Below are 22,098 nucleotides of genomic sequence, written 5' to 3' on the forward strand. Positions count from 1 at the left end.
ATTACAATTTATTTATAATATAAATTATGTATAAATATACATACAATATATACATGCACATATTTCTTAATATAATATTGTGTACTGCATATAATTATTTTGTGTATATACATACACGCATATGCATGTGTATATATTTAAGAAATATGTGCATGTATATATTGTATGTATATTTATACATAATTTATATTATAAATACATTTTAATATAATAAATAACACATTTTTTTTAAATATATACACATGCATATGCGTGTATGTATAAACACAAAATAATTATTTTATATAATTACACATGCATATGCATGTGTATATATTTAAGAAATATGTGCATGTATATATTGTATGTATATTTATATATAAATTATATTATAAATAAATTTTAATATTTTATATAATAAATAACAATTTTTTTTTAAATATATACACATGCATATGCGTGTATGTATATACACAAAATAATTATACGCAGCACACACACATATATTATATAAACACAAACTTTTATTTTGGATGCGATTAATCACGATTAGCACTAATTTATATATAGTCGTTCAATAATTTAAGCACTTTTCAGGTACCTCTTTATAAATAAACGCTTTTTCACAAGATTTCCAGAACTTCAATATCAAAAAGTCGATTTAAGCACCTTGTACGAACCCTGAAATACGCATTTACTGCATATCTGAATGAATCAAAATGCTTCTGCAAAACAAATAAACTGCTGTGTTCTTTTGCGAAATGAAAAGGACGGTTTCAGCTTTTTTCCGGTGTTTCTGATTTGGCTGAAGACGTCCGTACCTGACGGCGTTCTGTTGGTTATGAGGTCCGATGCTGTAGTAGACCTGAAAGCTGGACGGCGGTCCGGGCGCATGGCTGACGACGGGCTGATGATACGCCTGCGGTGGCACAGCCGAGGACACCTGGCACACAATTATTATTATCATTATAAACATGTATAATGAAATTAGGAAGTGCTCCCCTTAGCGCCGGATGATACACTAACAATGTTACAAAATCACAAATGTTAAAAACAGCATTAATAAGAAATATCTTGCACTAAAAAAAGACGTCTGTTCATTCTCATCAACCGAAATTAAACTGCTCATCATGAGACAGATCTATAATCACCAATGTGTTGGGTTGGAAGTAACTTGAGTTACATAGCGGTAATCAGATTACTTTTTCAAGTAACTAGTAAAGTAACTTCAAACTAAATATCGAAGTAATTTTTTTAAATAAGTAACGCTAGTTACTTTTACACATTTATTGACGGACAGCTCTTCTGTCCCCATGTCGAAATAAAGTGAGGTGGTGTTGTATGTGTGTGACAAATTTAAGAAACCCTTGAGTGACACTGCAACACTCTTAGGTGTTGAGAAACATAAGGGCAAACTTAAGGGAAAATTACACTTAAGGTGCTTTATGCAACCGGGCACAGGCATCTGTAAAGACTAAGAGAGCAAATTACATGTTCCTCACCTGATAGGATGGCACCGACATATACTGGACCATCATGCCTTGCATCGGACTTCCCATATTGCTGTGTTGGCTGCTGACCAGTGTCTGATTCTGCAGCGGCTGGATGGCGTTCTGGTAGTTCTGCTGTTGATTTGGCATCACATTTTGGTAACCTGAAGGAACGTACAGAAACGACAGGACAATGCAAGCGCTTCAATAGCAGATACGTGTACGTGAAAGTGGCAGAATTAACCATTTACTGTCCACTTACAAAACTAAATCATCCCTTCAAATGAACAACAAACAATCTCTGTTTTGTCAAATTATTTATTAATGTGTATAGCACTTTTCATACATAAAATGCATCTTGATGTTCTTCGCAAGGTAAAACACAACCATAAAACAAAAATGTCCAACAATGCGATTTCTATGGAAGCTTGTAATTGTTAGATATAAAGTCAGAATTGTGAGTTTTTCATGCAATTCTGACTTTTTATCCCATAATTGCGATATATAAAGTCAGAATTGTGAGTTTTTCACACAATTCTGACTTTATATATCGCATTTATGGGATAAAAAGTCAGAACTGCGTGAAAGTCGCAATTCTGACTTTATACAGTATATCGCAATTATGGGATAAAAAGTCAGAATTGTGTGAAAAACTCACAATTCTGATTTTATATATCGCAATTATGGGATAAAAAGTCCGAATTGCGTGAAAAACCCGTAATTCTGACTTTATATATCACAATTATGGGATAAAAAGTCAAAATTGCATGAAAAACTCGCAATTCTGACTTTATATATATCGCAATTATGGGATAAAAAGTCCGAATTGTGTGAAAAACTTGCAATTCTGACTTTATATATCGCAATTACGGGATTAAAAGTCAAAATTGCATGAAAAACTCGCAATTCTGACTTTATATATATCGCAATTATGGGATAAAAAGTCCGAATTGTGTGAAAAACTTGCAATTCTGACTTTATATATATCGCAATTATGGGATAAAAAGTCAAAATTGCATGAAAAACTCGCAATTCTGACTTTATATATATCGCAATTATGGGATAAAAAGTCCGAATTGTGTGAAAAACTTGCAATTCTGACTTTATATATCGCAATTACGGGATTAAAAGTCAAAATTGCATGAAAAACTCGCAATTCTGACTTTATATATATCGCAATTATGGGATAAAAAGTCCGAATTGTGTGAAAAACTTGCAATTCTGACTTTATATATATCGCAATTATGGGATAAAAAGTCAAAATTGCATGAAAAACTCGCAATTCTGACTTTATATATATCGCAATTATGGGATAAAAAGTCCGAATTGTGTGAAAAACTTGCAATTCTGACTTTATATATCGCAATTACGGGATTAAAAGTCAAAATTGCATGAAAAACTCGCAATTCTGACTTTATATATATCGCAATTATGGGATAAAAAGTCCGAATTGTGTGAAAAACTTGCAATTCTGACTTTATATACATCACAATTATGGTATAAAAAGTCAAAATTGCATGAAAAACTCGCAATTCTGACTTTATATATATCGCAATTATGGGATAAAAAGTCCGAATTGTGTGAAAAACTTGCAATTCTGACTTTATATACATCACAATTATGGTATAAAAAGTCAAAATTGCATGAAAAACTCACAATTCTGACTTTATATATATCGCAATTATGGGATAAAAAGTCCGAATTGTGTGAAAAACTTGCAATTCTGACTTTATATATATCGCAATTATGGGATAAAAAGTCAAAATTGCATGAAAAACTCACAATTCTGACTTTATATATATCGCAATTATGGGATAAAAAGTCCGAATTGTGTGAAAAACTTGCAATTCTGACTTTATATATATCGCAATTATGGAATAAAAAGTCTGAATTGCGTGTAAATCACTATTCTGACTTTATATATCGCAATTACGGGATTAAAAGTCAAAATTGCGTGAAAAACTCGCAATTCCGACTTTATATATCACAATTATGGGATAAAAAGTCAGAATTGCATGAAAAACTCGCAATTCTGACTTTATATAATCGCAATTATGGGATAAAAAGTCCGAATTGCGTGAAAAACTTGCAATTCTGACTTTATATATATCACAATTATGGGATAAAAAGTCAAAATTGCATGAAAAACTCACAATTCTGACTTTATATATATCGCAATTATGGGATAAAAAGTCCGAATTGTGTGAAAAACTTGCAATTCTGACTTTATATATATCGCAATTATGGGATAAAAAGTCTGAATTGCGTGAAACTCACAATTCTGACTTTATATATCGCAATTACGGGATTAAAAGTCAAAATTGCGTGAAAAACTCGCAATTCCGACTTTATATATCACAATTATGGGATAAAAAGTCAGAATTGCGTGAAACTCACAATTCTGACTTTATATATCGCAATTACGGGATTAAAAGTCAAAATTGCGTGAAAAACTCGCAATTCCGACTTTATATATCACAATTATGGGATAAAAAGTCAGAATTGCATGAAAAACTCGCAATTCTGACTTTATATAATCGCAATTATGGGATAAAAAGTCCGAATTGTGTGAAAAACTTGCAATTCTGACTTTATATCTCTCAACTGCATGTTATCAAGTCAGAATTGTGAGATACGTAATTCCAACAGTCCAAATTGAGCGATATAAACTTGCTAATACGAGAGAAAAAGTCACTATTGTGAGATAAAAATGTTCAAGGCTTAAATGTTATTTTATTCTGTAACTATAGGGTTTATATATGCTCACTATGAACTGCATATGTGAATATTATACAGTATGTGGATCTATTTATTGCTAACGTCAAATTCATACTTTAAAATGAGGGTAAGAGTCGCAATCTGTCAGCTTAATGCCTGCTTCTCACTTTAAAGGGCATCTTTGCCGACGGTATTCTGTGAAAACGAAGGGCATCTTTTGTTTGCATTCTGATTATGACATCCAAAGGTACAAGAAAAAAAAATGTTCCTCTTATTTTGTGGATCTCGCCCGCTTTCCTCCACTTTATTTCTGTCACCAAATGAACGTTTGCTTCCCAAATGGTCTCCAACTTCTTCTTTTTTTTTTGTGATTAGCACTCCGGTTGCTTTCATCCACAGCTAAAAGGACAAATCCTGGCAATACTGAGATACATTTATATTCAGATTAACTGAATCAACCCAGGTTTCTTTACTTGAGGATCATCAAAGCTGGTCGATTCGTGTCGTCATAAACCTCGTCAATTAAAGCACAGCTAGCTAATGATAGCCTTACTATCTAAACGCTTTAAATCACTAATGATCTCACAAACCAGCAGCATTAAATTGCCTCTCATTATCCGAGCGCACACGCTCCACAAAAGACAATAGCTTACATAATGGATGCCGATGTCACGCCTTTAAAAGCTTCAACATGTAAGGCGGTAATTTACACGAGCGGCGGCGTACGGCGAGCAGAAACGGCCCATTATGAGGCAGGATAATTTGCATTGGTGTCAAGGTTATTGGGGGTAGCGTGACACTATCAAACACACTCTCCCTGCGGAAGGAGGGCGTTTTCAATTTCTGCTGGCTTTTGGCCAAAGGGACGGCAATCAATTTAGCCCAGAAGTGGGACAAAAGAAACGGACGGCCCGCGGCGAGGAGATGCTGAACGTGCGCTATTTTTAGCTCTATTCTCTCACCTCCACTTAGAAGCGGAGCATGATGGGAATATAATATTAAACACTGGGTTCTGGCTGAGCGAGCAGGTACAGAAGAGGAGGAAATGTGCTTCACGCGGCGGTTTCCAGTCGCAGAACATCTGAAGGGTCTGATTATCATTTACATCACACAGGATTCAGACCATAATCCTCACTTTTCTTTCCTATGCAAATGAAACATACAATTAGAAATTACACAGTTCTGTGTTTTCATTAGAGAAACGTTTAAACCCAACAGGATTCATCTGATGCGTCTCATCCAATCAGAATCAGACAAATGTGTTTTGAGACTGGTTTCATGAAGACAAACACCAGACATTACAATATGACCACTGAAACATTTTAAATCACTGGATTTCCTGAAAAGAAAACAACTTTTATTGTTTCGCAGGATCCTTTGAGAAATCATTCTAATATGCCGATTCGCTGCTTAAAGGAGAAGTTCACTTTTTAAAAAAAATTTGCTGATAATTTACTCACCCCCATGTCATCAAAGATGTCCACTTCTTTCTTTCTTCAGTCGAAAATAAATTAAGGTTTATGATGAAAACATGCCGGGATTTTTCTCCATATAATGGACTTCAATGGGGACCAAACGGTTCAAGGTCCAAATGAGAGTTTCAGTGCAGCTTCAAAGGGCTTTAAACGATTCCAGATGATGAATAAGGGTCTTATCTAGGACCCTGGAAAAAAGATTTGTTCATTTTGATGAACGAGTTCAAACAGGAGAGTCAAAACGCTCATCACAGAACAGAGTAAGGCGAGCATTTGTGCTTATAAAACTTAAACTTTGTTATTTATTTTTTTAAATGAGTGATCGTTTCACTAGATAAGACCCTTATTCATCGTCTGGAATCGTTTAAAGCCCTTTGAAGCTGCACTGAAACTCTCATTTGGACCTTGAACCGTTTGGTCCCCATTGAAGTCCATTATATGGAGAAAATCATGGAATGTTTTCATCAAAAACCTTAATTTCTTTTCGACTGAAGAAAGAAAGACATGGACATCTTGGATGACATGGGGGTGAGTAAATTATCAGCAAAAGTTTTTTTTTTTTTAAAGTGAACTACTCCTTTAAGAAACACTTTCGCTGCTTCATATTTTTGAGAAAACCGTGATACTCGACCATTCAAAAGTTTAATAACATTCGAAAGAATTAATAGTTTTATTCAGCAACGATGGATTCAACTGATCAAAACGGACAGTTAAGACATTTATAAAGTGTAATTCACAATAAATGCTGTTCTTTCGAACTTTCTATTCATCAGAATCAACCATTTTCAACATTAAAGATAATAATCCTCATATGAGAGTGATTTCTGAAGGATCATGTGACACTGAAGACTGGAGTAATGATGCTTAACATTCACACTTGACTATATATTCACATACACAACAGTTATTAGAAATTAAAATAATATTTCATATTTTTTTACAGTATTTCTGATCAAATAAATGCAGCCTTGATGAGCAGAAGTTAATTAAAAAAATCTTTGACTGGTAGTGTAGACCATTAAATGACCGCAACTGACCCAAAAAAGAGAAACATGTTTCTCAACAACAGCCAACCGGATCACGTGATCTCGCAGATGGAAGATTAAAGACGACTCAAACGCAGCTTGATCCGATGTTCGAGGAGGAGTGAGGGGCTGGAAAAGAGACCGGTTCACTGTGAGATTCGTAGGGCGTCTCAGACAGTGCCTCGGCCCCGCATTCAGCCGCTCCGACAGAGCTCACGATGACCCGACACAGCAAACACAGCTCCGACGGCCCTCTCACCGGATCCCTTTTCAGATATTCAAAGCACGAGGGATGTTTCGTTTCAAGCAGAAAGCTGTAAAACATTTGTCACCCGCACACGCTGAACAATACAGCAAAATCAAACCTCTTTGTATCTGTACAAAGGGCAAAATGCCACAAGCACCAGGCGACAATCGTTGTGTGTGTGAAACACACAAACACCACTGTACACTGAACGAGCGCATCGAGAGGCCCAGTAATTAACACAAACTAAAATCAACATGAGGTAAAAACTCCTGTGACAGATGAGAGCGAGTGTTATTGTGCTGAAGCTAAAGCAGGATTAGATGTTTTTTTTTGGTGAAAAGATTAATAAAATAAACCACGCTGATGACAGTGATGTTTAAATGAATATGTGCTTTAGAAAATAAACCAAAAAAAAAAAAAAAATGACAGCAACTTTTCTGGAAAAGCCGTTTCGATTTCTGAAAGGAACTTTGTTTTGCTCCGTTCTTTTTTTTTTTTATTATTGACATGTCATCACACCAGTTTGTTCTTGGATTTGCCCGAAGTATATCAGGGCCTTTCGTGATCCAGTAGGAGATATCGTTTCTAGATTTCCAAATATTCCTTTTTGCAATTCTTGTTATAATCCAGAGAGATTTTTGTATGAACCAGAAAAAGGACTGAGATCCACAAAGAGATCAAATTTCACCACCATTGAGTTAATCTGCGATTACACGAAGATACTACTGAGCCTAAATACATAGAAGAAATGTGGAAACGTCTCAAAGATGATTGGAGAAATGTGACCTGCAAAACTACAGTACTGCTTATTCATATATATATATATATTGACCATTTCACAAGATGTAAACAACACTGGGATAAAAGCTGGGATAAAATACAACCAACAGAACATATAAAACTGAATCAAAAACTTAAACAAATATCTTTAAGATGTTTTCTTTACATGTGAAATAAAGAAAACAGTTACAAACTGAAACTGGAAGTGTTTCTGGACCAGTGTTGTTTACATCTTGTGAAATGGTATATATATATACATGGATCAGGAGTTTCACATGATTTGGCTCATGTTCAAGTTCGTCAAGTGAATTCTCCAATGAAAATCTTCTTGGTTTGAAAGTGACTTCTGTGTGAGCTGTGCTTGTGGCAATGGAAAAGCACTGATAATGAATAGAGTTTATCAATAAACGTCTTTTAACGAAGTCAAATCAATATCTGGTTTGATTACTTTTTTGCATTTAAACAGCTTTTGTACCAGGTACACTTGCACACAGTTTTTAAGTTGCTTTTAGGAGTATTGTATTGTACCAGGCCAGCATTGACAACAACCATGAAATACCACATATGATAACATTGCAAATAATGGTCGACACTCCAAAATAATAGTAGGTGACGATATTGCACCTTAATGCTAGTTTGAATGCTTAGTGTGATCCTTTTATTTATTTTTTAATCGAATAGTGAATATATGATTCCACAACAGCCGGTGTAGTTTTGCAGGTGGAGTTTTGTTGGAGGAAATAGTTTATTTAATAAAAGGACTGTAATATATAGTGTGTTGGCTGCTAAAACTCTTATGTATGTGAGAGCGTGTGTGTATGTGTGTGAATGTGTGCATGTGTGTTTATGCATGTGTCTGTATGAGTGTGCATGTGAGTGTATGCGTGTACACGCATGTGAATGTGAGTGCATGCATGTGTATGCGTGTACATTTAAGTGTATGGGAGTGCATGTATGAATGTGTGTGTATGAGTGCGTGTGTGTTTATGCTGTGCATGTGTATACGAGTGCATGTGTGTGTATGCCTGTGAATGTGAATGCATATGTGTGTATATGAGTGCATGTGTGTGTATGCGTTTGCACATGTGTGTGTGTGTGTGTGTGTGTGTGTGTATATGAGTGCATGTGTGTTTGTGTGTCTGTATGAGTGTGCATGTGAGTTTATGCATGTGCATGAGTCTACATGTGAGTGTATGCATGTGCATTTGTGTGCATGAGTCTGCAATCTGCATGAGTGTGCATGTGAGTGTATGCGTGTGCATGAGTCTGCATGAGTGTGCATGAGTGTGCATGTGACTGTATGCATGTAAGTGAATGCGTGTGCATGAGTGTGCATGAGTGTGCATGTGAGTGTATGCGTGTGCATGAGTCTGCATGAGTGTGCATGAGTGTGCATGTGACTGTATGCATGTAAGTGAATGCGTGTGCATGAGTCTGCATGAGTGTGCATGTGAGTGTATGCGTGTGCATGAGTCTGCATGTGAGTGTATGCGTGTGCATGAGTGTGCATGTGAGTGAATGCGTGTGCATGAGTCTGCATGAGTGTGCATGTGAGTGTATGCGTGTGCATGAGTCTGCATGAGTGTGCATGAGTCTGCATGAGTGTGCATGTGACTGTATGCATGTGAGTGAATGCGTGTGCATGAGTCTGCATGAGTGTGCATGTGAGTGTATGCGTGTGCATGAGTTTGCATGAGTGTGCATGAGTCTGCATGAGTGTGCATGTGACTGTATGCATGTGAGTGAATGCGTGTGCATGAGTCTGCATGAGTGTGCATGAGTCTGCATGAGTGTGCATGTGACTGTATGCATGTGAGTGAATGCGTGTGCATGAGTCTGCATGAGTGTGCATGTGAGTGAATGTGTGTGCATGAGTGTGCATGAGTCTGCATGAGTGTGCATGTGAGTGTATGCGTGTGCATGAGTGTGCATGAGTGTGCATGTGACTGTATGCATGTGAGTGAATGCGTGTGCATGAGTCTGCATGAGTGTGCATGTGAGTGTATGCGTGTGCATGAGTGTGCATGAGTCTGCATGAGTGTGCATGAGTGTGCATGAGTTTGCATGTGAGTGTATGCGTGTGCATGAGTGTGCATGAGTCTGCATGAGTGTGCATGTGAGTGAATGCATGTGCATGAGTCTCCAATCTGCATGAGTGTGCATGTGGGTTTATGAGTGTACATGCGTGTGAGTGCATGCATGTGTATGCGTATACATGTAAGTGTATGTGAGTGCACGTGTGTGCATGAGAGTGCATATACGCGTGTATAAGAGTGCATGTGTATATGAGTGCATGTGTGTGTATACATGTGCATGTGAGTGGATGTGTGTGTATGCGTGTAGTTACCTGCCGGCTGCGTGGGTGCTGTGGGCATCTGACTCTGGGGGCCGCTGTATGGCATGGAGCCCACAGGTCGGTACGGCTGTCCAGACACTGTGTACTGACTGGGTGAACAGTAACACGGTGCCATCTGTGACAAGAATGACATGACGTGAACTTCAGTGACGTACCTGTACATGCTGATTCACACAAAATACACCTCGAGATACTCTCGATATTCACACTCATAAAGATCAGCGGCCTTAAAGCACACTAAATACAATTATTTGAGTCTACGTGTATCCCATCATTCATCATGATCAGGAACAAAAAAAAAAATGGAAAACAAAGTAAGTTAAATTAATTCGATATTTATAGAAGTCTGTCTCCACCGTGGAATAAAAACAAAAGGCTAATTGTGACTTTTTATCTCAAGTTTTTCCATGAGTTTATAAATCACACAATTTTGCTGTATGCGAGGTATAAACTCAAACTGTGATGCGTTTAAATCTGAATAAATCTCAATTGTGTCAGATGTAAAAATGTTTATAATTTGCAATTATGAGATATGATCTATCAACTGAAAGAAAAAAGTCAGAATTGTGAGCCTAAACACACAAATAAAAAAATGTATCATTTGAAATTACGACATATAAACTGGGAAGTCAAACAAAAAGTGTTGCACATGTATAGACCTTATTCAGAGCAGCGCCATGACAGGTATGAAAGTGAGGCTGTGAGGGATAGACTTACTGATTTTCCAATGGCATCCGCTGTAAAAAGCTGAATAAAGCGGCTAGATTACTTACAATTTTCCACAGCGAAATTTCTTGGCAAGATATTTTTCAGAACAATCCGAAAACACATTAAATAGCAGTACAGCCCATTGAAGAGATGCAAGTCTATCCCTCACAGCCTCGCTTTCATTCTCACTTAAAATCAAAGATGGCGCTGCCGTGAATAAGGCGTATTGGTGCAGACGTGCGTTTTTTTTTCTTCATTTAATTAGAAGTTTTAATTAGATTTAATTAGAATCACACATGCATAGGAACTACAGAACAGACATTTAGACGTTTATTTTAAAGTGCAATGCAAAAAAAAAACTTTAAACATGAAAAAAACTATACAAATTTGCATTTTTGTGGCAAAAAAAGGGCAAGTGTTGGTATAAGGACAGAAGATGTGTTGACGAAGCGTTCAGCTCTGATTTATGATTCATATCCGCACCTGCTGCTGGATGAAGCTCTGCTGCTGGTTGACGGTGGTCGCGTGCGATGAAGGGAACGTGGGCACGTTCTGCCCAGGCGAGGGCATCATGTATCCGGCCTGATGATGCACAGGCGTCTGGAGAGACACTGGCGACGGGTAAACGACCGTGTGAGCGTCACGGCTGTCTCCCGGGGCCTGCCGGACCATCATCATGTGACTGAACTGGGCGCTCAGATTATCCTGCTGACAGAAGATTTTAGAACTGAATCATGACCCTTATTATTACATGCCTGATTATTGTGATTAAAATCAGCACATAAGCCACATTTTACTATGATTATGAGCTTAGTTGTATCAATTTGATCAAAGTTCTGTGTTAGCATGAGGTAAAGAGTTGTGATGTTGTCTAAATCTCATTATAATCGCACTATGAGGCTGCATATAAACATTGTCCAGGTTTTCTGCAGGTTTCAGAAAGTCACGTTTTAAGACCATAAACATTGAAATCTAAGACCTACACAACGCATTACCAAAAATTAAAATAAAAAAATATTCAGAAAAAATTAATAGCCTAACAGAGATTGTGTGTGTGGGTGTGAAAGAGCGTCAGAGAAAATAACATTTACAGAAAGTATAGAAATTTACACTGTAAAAACACAATTATAGTTGATCATACCTAGAGAGATGAAATGGCATGAACATTTCATTTCATAATTATTATGAAATCAATTTTGCCAAATGTATGTCGAAACCCAGCAAATAAATAAAATTAGCATTAATATGCACTTTTTGTTTACATAAACATTAAAATACCATTAAAAAGGATGGCCAGATTTTAAAAGGAGTGTCTTAGTAAAAATAAAGTCTTCACAAAAATAGTTTTATAAACAGATAAACCTCACGTACTTAGCCTTTAAATAATCTATTATAAAAAGATTGAGTCAAAAAGCCTTTTTTAGACCTGACTAAATCAAATTTAAGACCAGAATTTTAGACTTTTTAAGACCCCACGGAAACCCTGATTGTCATGTAGACGGCCAATGTTCTAGCTCATACTGTAACTAGGCTTTATGGATTTGCTTTTTGTGCCCCATTAGAAACGCTTTTCTATTCATAGAATATTAATTCTAGCATCTGCTCCTCCGTTAATTATTCAAAGAATCTATCACTCTTTTAATTAGTCATTAAGGGATGTTTACCGGCTGAGGGAGGTCAAGAAAAAGAGGTTATGATGCGTGTCTAAAAACGTTTCTTAAAATGCTGAACCCTGCAGCTTTGTTATGTGCTGCTGATGTGAAAAGCGTATGATGATGGAGTTGAGAAATGCTGAGAGAGAGAGAGATGTAGGTACCACAGTGAACTGCTGGTTAGGAGACACTGTAAGGATCGGTGGGTAAGACACCGTGGACGGCTGGACAGACCAGAGAGGCTGAAGACACAGAACAGGAAGAGGAAACACACACACACACACACACACACACAGGAAGAAAATGGATTTAGTCCCAGGGGTACAGAATGAAATAAAGTCACGGAGTAAAGAGAGAGAGTGCTAAATTGGTGTTAGTTTTGATAAACCCCTCGATGACACTGATAAACACAAGATTCATTTCCCAAACCTAAGAACATATGCTCTTAAATAAATCCATAAAATTAGTGATTCATCAGAGCAAATATGTCCCATCTACCCTAACGACTGACCCCAACCACTGGATCCAATTGTAAACGTCAGCGATACTAAACTCACCTGTGACATGACGTGATTGGTGGGCTGGTGCTGCTGGTGAGCGACTGGAGGCGGAGCTATAGATGATTGACACCTGGAGGCCTGTGAGGTCATACTGGGGTTGTAGACCACAGCACTGCTATCAGGGTTCAGGAACGGCTGACCTGCGATCAGTCAAGAGGATTGTAGATTTACAGCACTGAACATCAGCAGCATTTCTGTATTTAATTTAAACGGCACATATCCATTTCATCACAGCATAAATGGACAGAAGAGTGGACCGAGCATCAAAAAATGTGTTAATACCCAGCCCAAATGTTATATAGCGAATCTCATTGTTTATATCGTAATAAACATTACCATCATGATTTTCAGTGAAGTTGCTTTGAAACTTTAGATGAACCGCACTAGATGAGCTAAAGTCTGAATATAAACCTGTAAATGATGACAAATGCAGCACATACGGCCCCAGAACACGATCCCACATCCCAGAGGCCTCGACAGAAGTAAGAAATTTCCCATTTGCAAACTCCGAAAAGAGGTCAATAAGCAATTACACACCGGTGCTGCCTGGTGTAAACGCATTAGCGCTGGCCATATAACGTGACCTAGCGGCCGCATGAATTTTTTAAGGTTTCCAATAAAACAATATTTTACACGTCCGTCTGGCCCCCGGACACATCACAAACGACACTGTGGACGTATTGGCTGACTGAAGTTTGAGGGTGAAAGTGACCTTTATAACACGTTTGATTTTTTATGATCACTATGAAGAGGAGATTTTAGGGCCCTATTATCATCATCATGTTTTATGATTTAGTCATTTTGTTTTAAATCATAAACCCAGAAAATAAATAAATACAAAGCATAGATACGTATTATTGTAAAAATAAAAAATAATCTATGGATTAGGCAGTTATTAATTGTTATTAATTAAATTAAATTGACTAGAAATGCTTTTTTGATTATTCAATTTTAATTAAACAATTAAAATAAAAAATTCTGAAAAATTTAAAATACAAAAAAAACAACACATATTTCAAATAGATTTTTATCTTTTATTTTTTTATTGTAAAAATAAAAAATAATCTATGGATTAGGCAGTTAAAGTTTTATTAATTAAATTAAATTGACTAGAAATGCTTTTTTGATTATTCAATTTTAATTAAACAATTTAAATTAAAAAATCTGAAAAATTTAAAATACAAAAAATAAAACATATTTCAAATAGCCTTAATGTAACTTTTAATCAAATTAATAGTTTTATGGTTTAGTATAAAATAACAAATCCAGAAAAAAATTCAAAATCACAAGATTTCTGAAAACAAAATTTCATTAAAAAAATAATTAAATTGATTAGACATTATTTTTGATTATTAAGATTTCAATTAAACCATTAAAATGAAATGAAAAATTACAAAAGGAAAGCATGGAATTTGGGAAGGAAGGACTAAATCAAATATATTTTTAAGGGAGCCTAAAAATGTTGTTAAATTTCATAAGTTCCATGATTTAAATTAGACATGCTTTTTGATTACTAAAATGTACTTTAACCATTAAAACAAGAGTCCAGAAAATCTGAATTTTTAGAAGATTTCAGAGGGTCGTACAGTACAATTTACAGAGCATCTACTAAAAACTTTGAGCTTTCAGAAGAAAATAAAATACTCATTACGAGCCCAAACAGTAATGTACCGTAAAATCACACCCTCAATCCAGCATAAACGTTTATGAAGCGACTGAGACACACAGTTAAGATCAGGGTTAGTGGAGGATATAAAGACATGCATATGGAGAGAAATCAGTCACACAGTGTTTACCAACCTGTATGTGGGTTAACCAAGATACTTCCGGCCGGTATCCCTGCGGCTTCCAGGGGAAGCAAATAGTAGCTAGCATTAGCCGTAGACGCTGGCGGCTCATAGCAAACGGCGCTACTAGCGATGACAGGAGGATAGCCCATCGCCTGCGTTAAAGCCACGGCAGGGGGAGGCTGGGATCGAGAGAGCGAACCCGTGGACGAACCTACGCTACTACAAGAGTCAGAACCTAGAGAGAGAGCAACGACAGGAGCCTTAAAGGGATAGGTCACGCAAAAATGAAAATTAGCCCATGATTTACTCACCCTCAAGTCCTAGGTGTTTATGACATTCTTCCTTCTAACGAATACAATCAGTTATTTTAAAAAATGTCCATCTATATAAAATAAAAGTGCATCTATCCATGATAAAAGTGCATCTATCCATGATAAGTGCAAATATCCATCATAAAAGTGCATCTATCCATGATAAAAGTGCAAATATCCATGATAAAAGTGCATCTGTCCATGATAAAAGTGCAAATATCCATCATAAGAGCATCTATCCATGATAAAAGTGCATCTATCCATGATAAAAGTGCATCTACCCATCATAAAAGTGCATCTATTCATGATAAAAGTGCATCTGTCCATCATAAGAGCATCTATCCATGATAAAAGTACATCTATCCATGATAAAATTGCATCGATCCATGATAAAATTGCATCTATACATGGTAAAAGTGCATCTATACATGATAAAAGTGCATCTATCCATCATAGAAGTGCATCTATCCATGATAAAAGTGCATCTGTCCATCATAAAAGTGCATCTATTCATGATAAAAGTGCATCTATCCATGACAAAAGTGCATCTATCCATGATAAAAGTACATCTATCCATGATAAAATTGCATCGATCCATGATAAAATTGCATCTATACATGGTAAAAGTGCATCTATACATGATAAAAGTGCATCTATCCATCATAGAAGTGCATCTATCCATGATAAAAGTGCATCTGTCCATCATAAAAGTGCATCTATTCATGATAAAAGTGCATCTATCCATGACAAAAGTGCATCTATCCATGATAAAAGTGCAAATATCCATCATAAGAGCATCTATCCATGATAAAATTGCATCTATCCATGATAAAATTGCATCTATACATGATAAAAGTGCATCTATCCATCATAGAAGTGCATCTATCCATGATAAAAGTGCATCTGTCCATCATAAAAGTGCATCTATTCATGACAAAAGTGCATCTATCCATGATAAAAGTGCATCTATCCATGATAAAAGTGCAAATATGCACCATAAGAGCATCTATCCATGATAAAAGTACATCTATCCATGATAAAATTGCATCTATCCATGATAAAAGTGCATCTATCCATCATAAAAGTGCATCTACCCATCATAAAATTGCATCTATCCATGATAAAAGTGCATCTATCCATCATAAAAGTGCATCTACCCATCATAAAATTGCATCTATCCATGATAAAAGTGCATCTGTCCATCATAAAAGTGCATCTACCCATCATAAAAGTGCATCTATCCATCATAAAAGTGCATCTATCCATCACAAAAGTGCATCTACCCATCATAAAAGTGCATCTACCCATCATAAAATTGCATCTATCTATGATAAAAGTGCATCTATCCATGATAAAAGTGCATCTATCCATCATAAAAGTGCATCTACCCATCATAAAAGTGCAAATATCCATCATAAAGGTGCATCTATTATAAAACTGCATCTGTCTAAATTACTAAAATTATTTTTTTAATATAACTTAACTGTATTCGTCTGAAAGAAGAATGTCATATACACCTATGAAGACTTTAGGGTGAGTAAATCATGGGCTAATTTTGTTTTTTGGGTGAACTATCCCTTTAACAAAGCAGCGGTGAGAGCGATCGCTCGTGAATTCACTGGGGATCGTGGGACATATTGGCAAAGGAAGAGCTGTAGATATTAAAACGCTGCAGAATATGGAATGTTAGAAAGCAAGGTCAGACGAATTCCAACAAGATGCTCAATTCAATTTCATTTCTAATTACCTCAGGGACCGAAGCAATGGAAGAAGAGAATAATTGTATTAGCCTGAGAATGACATATTAATTAATTTCTGATTAATGTCTCGGCTCATTTAGCAATTTACTTGTTTCTTGTCTCTTCTCTCAAATATGGGATGTTTTTTTCCTGTTTGAAATGAAAAGCACTAAACGTGTTCATGTCTCAAATGTCGTACAGGCGTAGGACGGTCATTTACATGAGAGCTACCGTTCAATGAAGAAAGAAGTCTTTTCTGCTCATCAAGACTGAATTTATGCGAATAGAATTTTTAAAACATTATTATAATTCAAAATAATGGTTTCTATGTGAATATATAGTAAAGTGTAATTTATTCCTGTGATCAAAGCTGAATTTTCAGCATCATTACTCCAGTCTTCAGTGTCACATGATCCTACAGAAATCACTGTAATATGAGGATTTGATGCTCAAGAAACATTTATGATTATTATCAATGTTGAAAACAGTTGGCCTGCTTCATATTTTTGTGGAAATTATGATGTTTTTTTTCAGGATTATTTCATGAATTAAAAGAAAGAACAGCATTTACGTGAAATATAATCTTCGTCAATTTAATGCATCCTAATGCAAACATTTGTTAACATTAGTTAAAATGAACTAAGAGTGCAAAATACTTCTAAAGCATTTATTAATCTTAGTTTAAACTTAACTAATTAAGTTGAAATTAATCTTAATTTCAACATTTACCATTACATTATTAAGATCAAAAGTTATATCCGAGTTCATATTTCATGGACCTGAGCTGACATGAACTAACAATTAGCTGGCATTAACAAAGATTAATAAATACTGTAACAAAGGTCTAACTAAAAAATAAAAACGCACTGATCCCGAACTTTTTAAGGGGAAAAGTATTAACGATCACCAATGAATTCAGATGATTGTTATTAAAAGTAAATGCAGAGAGTTGAAATAAAGCATGCTGTTACGAGCAAGAAAAGAAAAGACTGAGAAGAAAAGAGCAAGAACAGTCTCGAGGTCTTGGCAATGCTCCATCATTGGACATTTTTAAATCTACTCTTTAAACACATTTTTATTCTTTAGCTTTTGGAAACTTGTAATGGTTGTTTTTAATAGTGTAGTCCTGCTATACACTATGTACTGCACTTTGGATCAATTTGTTTTGTGTTAAATGTGCTTTATAAATCAAGGTGGTTGTTCTTGGGTCGGGCCAGTGGCCAACTAAAATATTTACTGGCACCACCACAAAAAAATGAATTAACAAAATAAAATAGTTTCCCATTTCGATACCACAGCAAAAACTAATATTCATGCTTTATAGTTCCCATGCAAAACATGCTTTACAGTTTCCTCTGATAACAAATCACTCTAAACTGTAATATGGATAGCATGTATGTGATGCGTATTGTGAAGAGTCACCCACCTGTCTTTGAGAGCCGGCCCACGCTCTTGCTGCTGCTGGAGCTGTCGCCGCGGGTCAGAACCGGGATGCCATTGAAGCTGCTGGCTTTGGTCATGGCAGGCTTCAGGTTGCGGTTCGAGCTGTCCGAGTCCGTGCTGCTCCACGGACGCGGCTCTGAAAACCTGGCGTCGTTCTCGGAGCTGCTTTGGCGGCTGTTTGCCGACCGATCGTCTTTCAGCCTGCGTGAGAACATCAGACAGACTGCTTTACAGAAAACTCACTTGCATGTCATAAGAATATGATAAACGACAGCGATTACCTGAAGATCTGCCGTCTCTGCTGTATGTTGTTACACATCTCGTCTTCCTGAATCCTGGAAAACATGTCGCTTATTACTTGACGCTCAACATGATTTATTAACTTATGGCAGTACGGGCAACTTAAAGGAGTAGTTCACTTTTAAAAAAAAATTGCTGATAATTTACTCACCCCCATGTCATTCAAGATGTCCATGTCTTTCTTTCTTCAGTCGAAAAGAAATTAAGGTTTTTGATGAAAACATTCCAGGATTTTTCTCCATATAATGGACTTCAATGGGGACCAAACGGTTCACGGTCCAAATGAGAGTTTCATTGCAGCTTCAAAGGGCTTTAAATGACACCAAACGATGAATAAGGGTCTTATCTAGGACCCTTCGATTCATGACTCGAAAAAAGATTTGTTCATTTTGATGAACGAGTGAATCACGAACGCGCATCAGAACAGAGCAAGGCGAGCATTTGAGCTTATAAAACTTCAACTTTTTTATTTATTTTTGAAATGAGCGATCGTTTCGCTTGACAAGACCCTTATTCATCGTCTGGAATCGTTTAAAGCCCTTTGAACGGTTTGTAGTTTGCACTGAAACTCTCATTTGGACCTTGAACCGTTTGGACCCCATTGAAGTCCATTATATGGAGAAAATCCTGGAATGTTTTCATCAAAAACCTTAATTTCTTTTCCACTAAAGAAAGAAAGACGTGGACATCTTGGATGACATGGGGGTGAGTAAACGATCATCAAAAGTTTTAAGCTCAAGTCAGCTATATTTCCGCGCTTAATACAATACAGATTGCAGCTTTATTGTTATAAACAGGAAAATAAAAGATGCAAACATCATCAAATATGAGAAAGTAGCAGCTCAACGAAAACAAGTGTCATTATTCAGTTAAATTTAGTTCAATGTTGATTTAATTCAATAATGTCAGTGTTGCAAAGTTCAACAGTTACGAACTGAATTAAATTCAGCTGTAAAGCAGCTCTAGAGTCAAGTTTGTGGTTTAGAGGTTAATTTGGTAAACTGAATATGAAGTTTATAGTCAAATCAAATACTGTCTGGCACCCATTTACTCCCATAATATTTCGGAGTTATGCTTGATATTTAACAAAAACTGTAGGGCGGGACTTGATTTTCTCTATGTTGTCTATTCCTATAATATGACATTGTATATTACAAATGTTGTACGAAATGCTTTTGTTCCTTTTTAGTAAGTAGCTTTGAATAAAAGCAAATCTAAATGCATAAATGTAAATATTCATGTTCTGTTCATGAAATTAAGTATGCATTAGGCAGAAGCGAGTATATTATATATCAGTTCATGCATTTCCTGGGAATCAAACTCATGATGTTCAACATGCGTTTCGCTTAAATTCGGTGCGTTTCGTCTCACGCTCACCTTTGATCCAGAGTGAAGGTGTCTAAACCCTGCAAAAGAGATTCAAGGCTGTTAAAATTGCATTTCAAAGACCCATAAGCACACGATCACGTAGCCGTTAATGCATCTTACATCAGCGAAGATCCTTTCTCGCGCTTTCTGATATTCCTCCTCACGCTCCTCGATTGACTTGCTTCTCCTGTCCTCTTTTAGTTTCATACGCATCTGAAACACAAAGCGCTCTTTGAACTTTCCCTGCAGTATATGAAGAATTACATTACGTCATGCATTAATATGCAAACTAATAGCCTGTTTGATGTTGGCTTTATCAGCAGCTCTCCACCTACCATGTTGTCGTCTTTGTCTACGCTGGAGTTGTCCCGTTTTAAGATGTAGCGCTTCTGGAAATCGTCCGTCTTGTCGTCTTTGATGTGTTCGGAAAACTTTTGATCCGGTCTGCAGACGTCGGGGGAACAGAGAGAGAAATACAAATGAGACGCTTTCCAGGAGAAGCGCAGTGTTTATTCCGTCTCATTGACAATCCTATCTCAAATCCCGCATAATTACGTTTCTGCTCTAAAACTCATTTCAAAAGGATCAAATGCAAAAGACGCCGCAGTCACTCACATTCGTGTATTGCTGGTTTTGTTGATGATGACACATTTCCCGGTTTGGTCGACATTGTGGTCCAAGCCGAAGTAAGCGGAGACTCGGTGGAGGAGCATTCGGTGATAGGAGGTCATGGGCGGAAACTTTCTCCTCTGACACCTGGAACATACAGAAACCACATCAATAACTCAATTCAACTGATTAGACTTTTGATTATTAAAATTTAGTTAAACGATTAAAAAAAAGCATCCAATTATATTAAAATGGAAAAGAGTCTGTAGCTGCGTTTCCATTACCCTTCGATTTGCGCAAATTGAAATTGCTAAATGAAAATACGCTCAATGGAAACGGCAAAAAAAAAAAAACTCCCGTTTATCGCAAAAAGGTTTTTTTTGTCGCATGAGGAGGTTTTTCAGGCAATTCGAAAAAGGATTTTTTTCGCAAAACTGCAATGGAAACTGATTTTGCGCATTTACAGTCACCTGACTTAGAAGACGGAGTGTGTTTTAGGTCCGTGTCCGCAAATAATAAAAATAATTATCATCATTCGCCTATTATAACATTTATTAGGCTACATAAGACGCTTTTATCCAAAAAGGGAACAAAGCAAATCGTCACATCTCATTAGTACAGGCTGAACAATAATAGGGTTAAGATTATCACAAATAAACACTCGATTTTGTCCAATATCCAAGAGTATCAACAGTGGAATCAACTTAAAATACTCTATCATTTCTGGTTATACAGAAAATAATAATACATTATTCGCAAATACTTTTATTTGCGTAATGTCACAATAACAAGAAAACGTTGTGCTTTTGTAAAATAACATAAAACAATCAGGCGTGCTTTATGATCTTCGTGAACTGGAGCGCGAGACTAAAGCTTTAAATGTCCAAATTCGAATCGTAAACTAATACCTTCTGATTATGTAGCTAATCCGAATGAAAGGTGCCGTTCTCTCTAAAGGTGCATCCGGAGATTATGTTTTTAGCTGGTTATTTTTTCAGACGCATTATAATAACTCACCTATTCAGCACTGCGGGGAAAATATCATAAATATCAATGTTATAAATTAGCCTTAGAAAACCAGTAAAATCTACATTTTTCCCATATTAATTTGTGAATATTTTAAATGTTTTAAAGGGGGCAAAAAGTCATAAACAAACATATGAAAATTCATTGAGATGTATATAGCACAGGTCAAACTAGAACGTTGGTGTTCAACTTTGCGTTTTAAAAATACAACAACCGTTCATTTTTCGTTTTGCAAAGACTGTTTGGACATAATACGAGTTAGAGTTCTTGATTAAATTCATTTAAAAAAAAAAAGAAACAATAATTACAGGAATAGCGTCTCTAAACCTCAAAGAAATGCCATTAAGACATCAAAGCAGAAATAAGGGAGAAACACCAGGAACTCTGTGTCTTTCCCTGCCATTAATGCTTGGATAACACACCACGTCTCCTTCCATTAATAATAATAATGTCTAGTGCGGTGCATGGCTGTGAAATGGGTTATAAACCACCGTCATTTTGCTATAGTTTTTTATCGACATT

General features: G+C 36.3%; 1 protein-coding gene across 10 annotated transcripts in view; it reads right to left on the reverse strand.

The window, feature by feature from the left end:
• Positions 1-22,098, reverse strand: part of LOC120487062 (R3H domain-containing protein 1) — a 136,478-nt gene that overhangs the window by 9,999 nt on the left and 104,381 nt on the right. For 6 of the 10 annotated variants that reach the window (XM_089133474.1, XM_089133473.1, XM_039683240.2 and 3 more), the window contains 13 exons: positions 20,557-20,697; positions 20,277-20,385; positions 20,062-20,154; positions 19,951-19,979; positions 18,555-18,608; positions 18,257-18,474; positions 14,791-15,015; positions 12,988-13,130; positions 12,595-12,672; positions 11,262-11,486; positions 10,062-10,185; positions 1,482-1,633; positions 801-922 (listed from right to left, as the gene is read on the reverse strand). In XM_089133474.1, the coding sequence (XP_088989600.1) occupies positions 801-922; positions 1,482-1,633; positions 10,062-10,185; positions 11,262-11,486; positions 12,595-12,672; positions 12,988-13,130; positions 14,791-15,015; positions 18,257-18,474; positions 18,555-18,608; positions 19,951-19,979; positions 20,062-20,154; positions 20,277-20,385; positions 20,557-20,697 (1,713 nt within the window). The remainder of the gene's footprint in view (positions 1-800; positions 923-1,481; positions 1,634-10,061; positions 10,186-11,261; positions 11,487-12,594; positions 12,673-12,987; positions 13,131-14,790; positions 15,016-18,256; positions 18,475-18,554; positions 18,609-19,950; positions 19,980-20,061; positions 20,155-20,276; positions 20,386-20,556; positions 20,698-22,098) is intronic. The other 4 variants (XM_039683236.2, XM_039683238.2, XM_039683237.2 and 1 more) reach the window with 4 other exon arrangements.

This window comes from Pimephales promelas, chromosome 7 (genome assembly GCF_988280905.1).
Source record: "Pimephales promelas chromosome 7, fPimPro1.hap1.1, whole genome shotgun sequence".
In the NCBI taxonomy this organism is placed as follows: domain Eukaryota; kingdom Metazoa; phylum Chordata; class Actinopteri; order Cypriniformes; family Leuciscidae; genus Pimephales; species Pimephales promelas.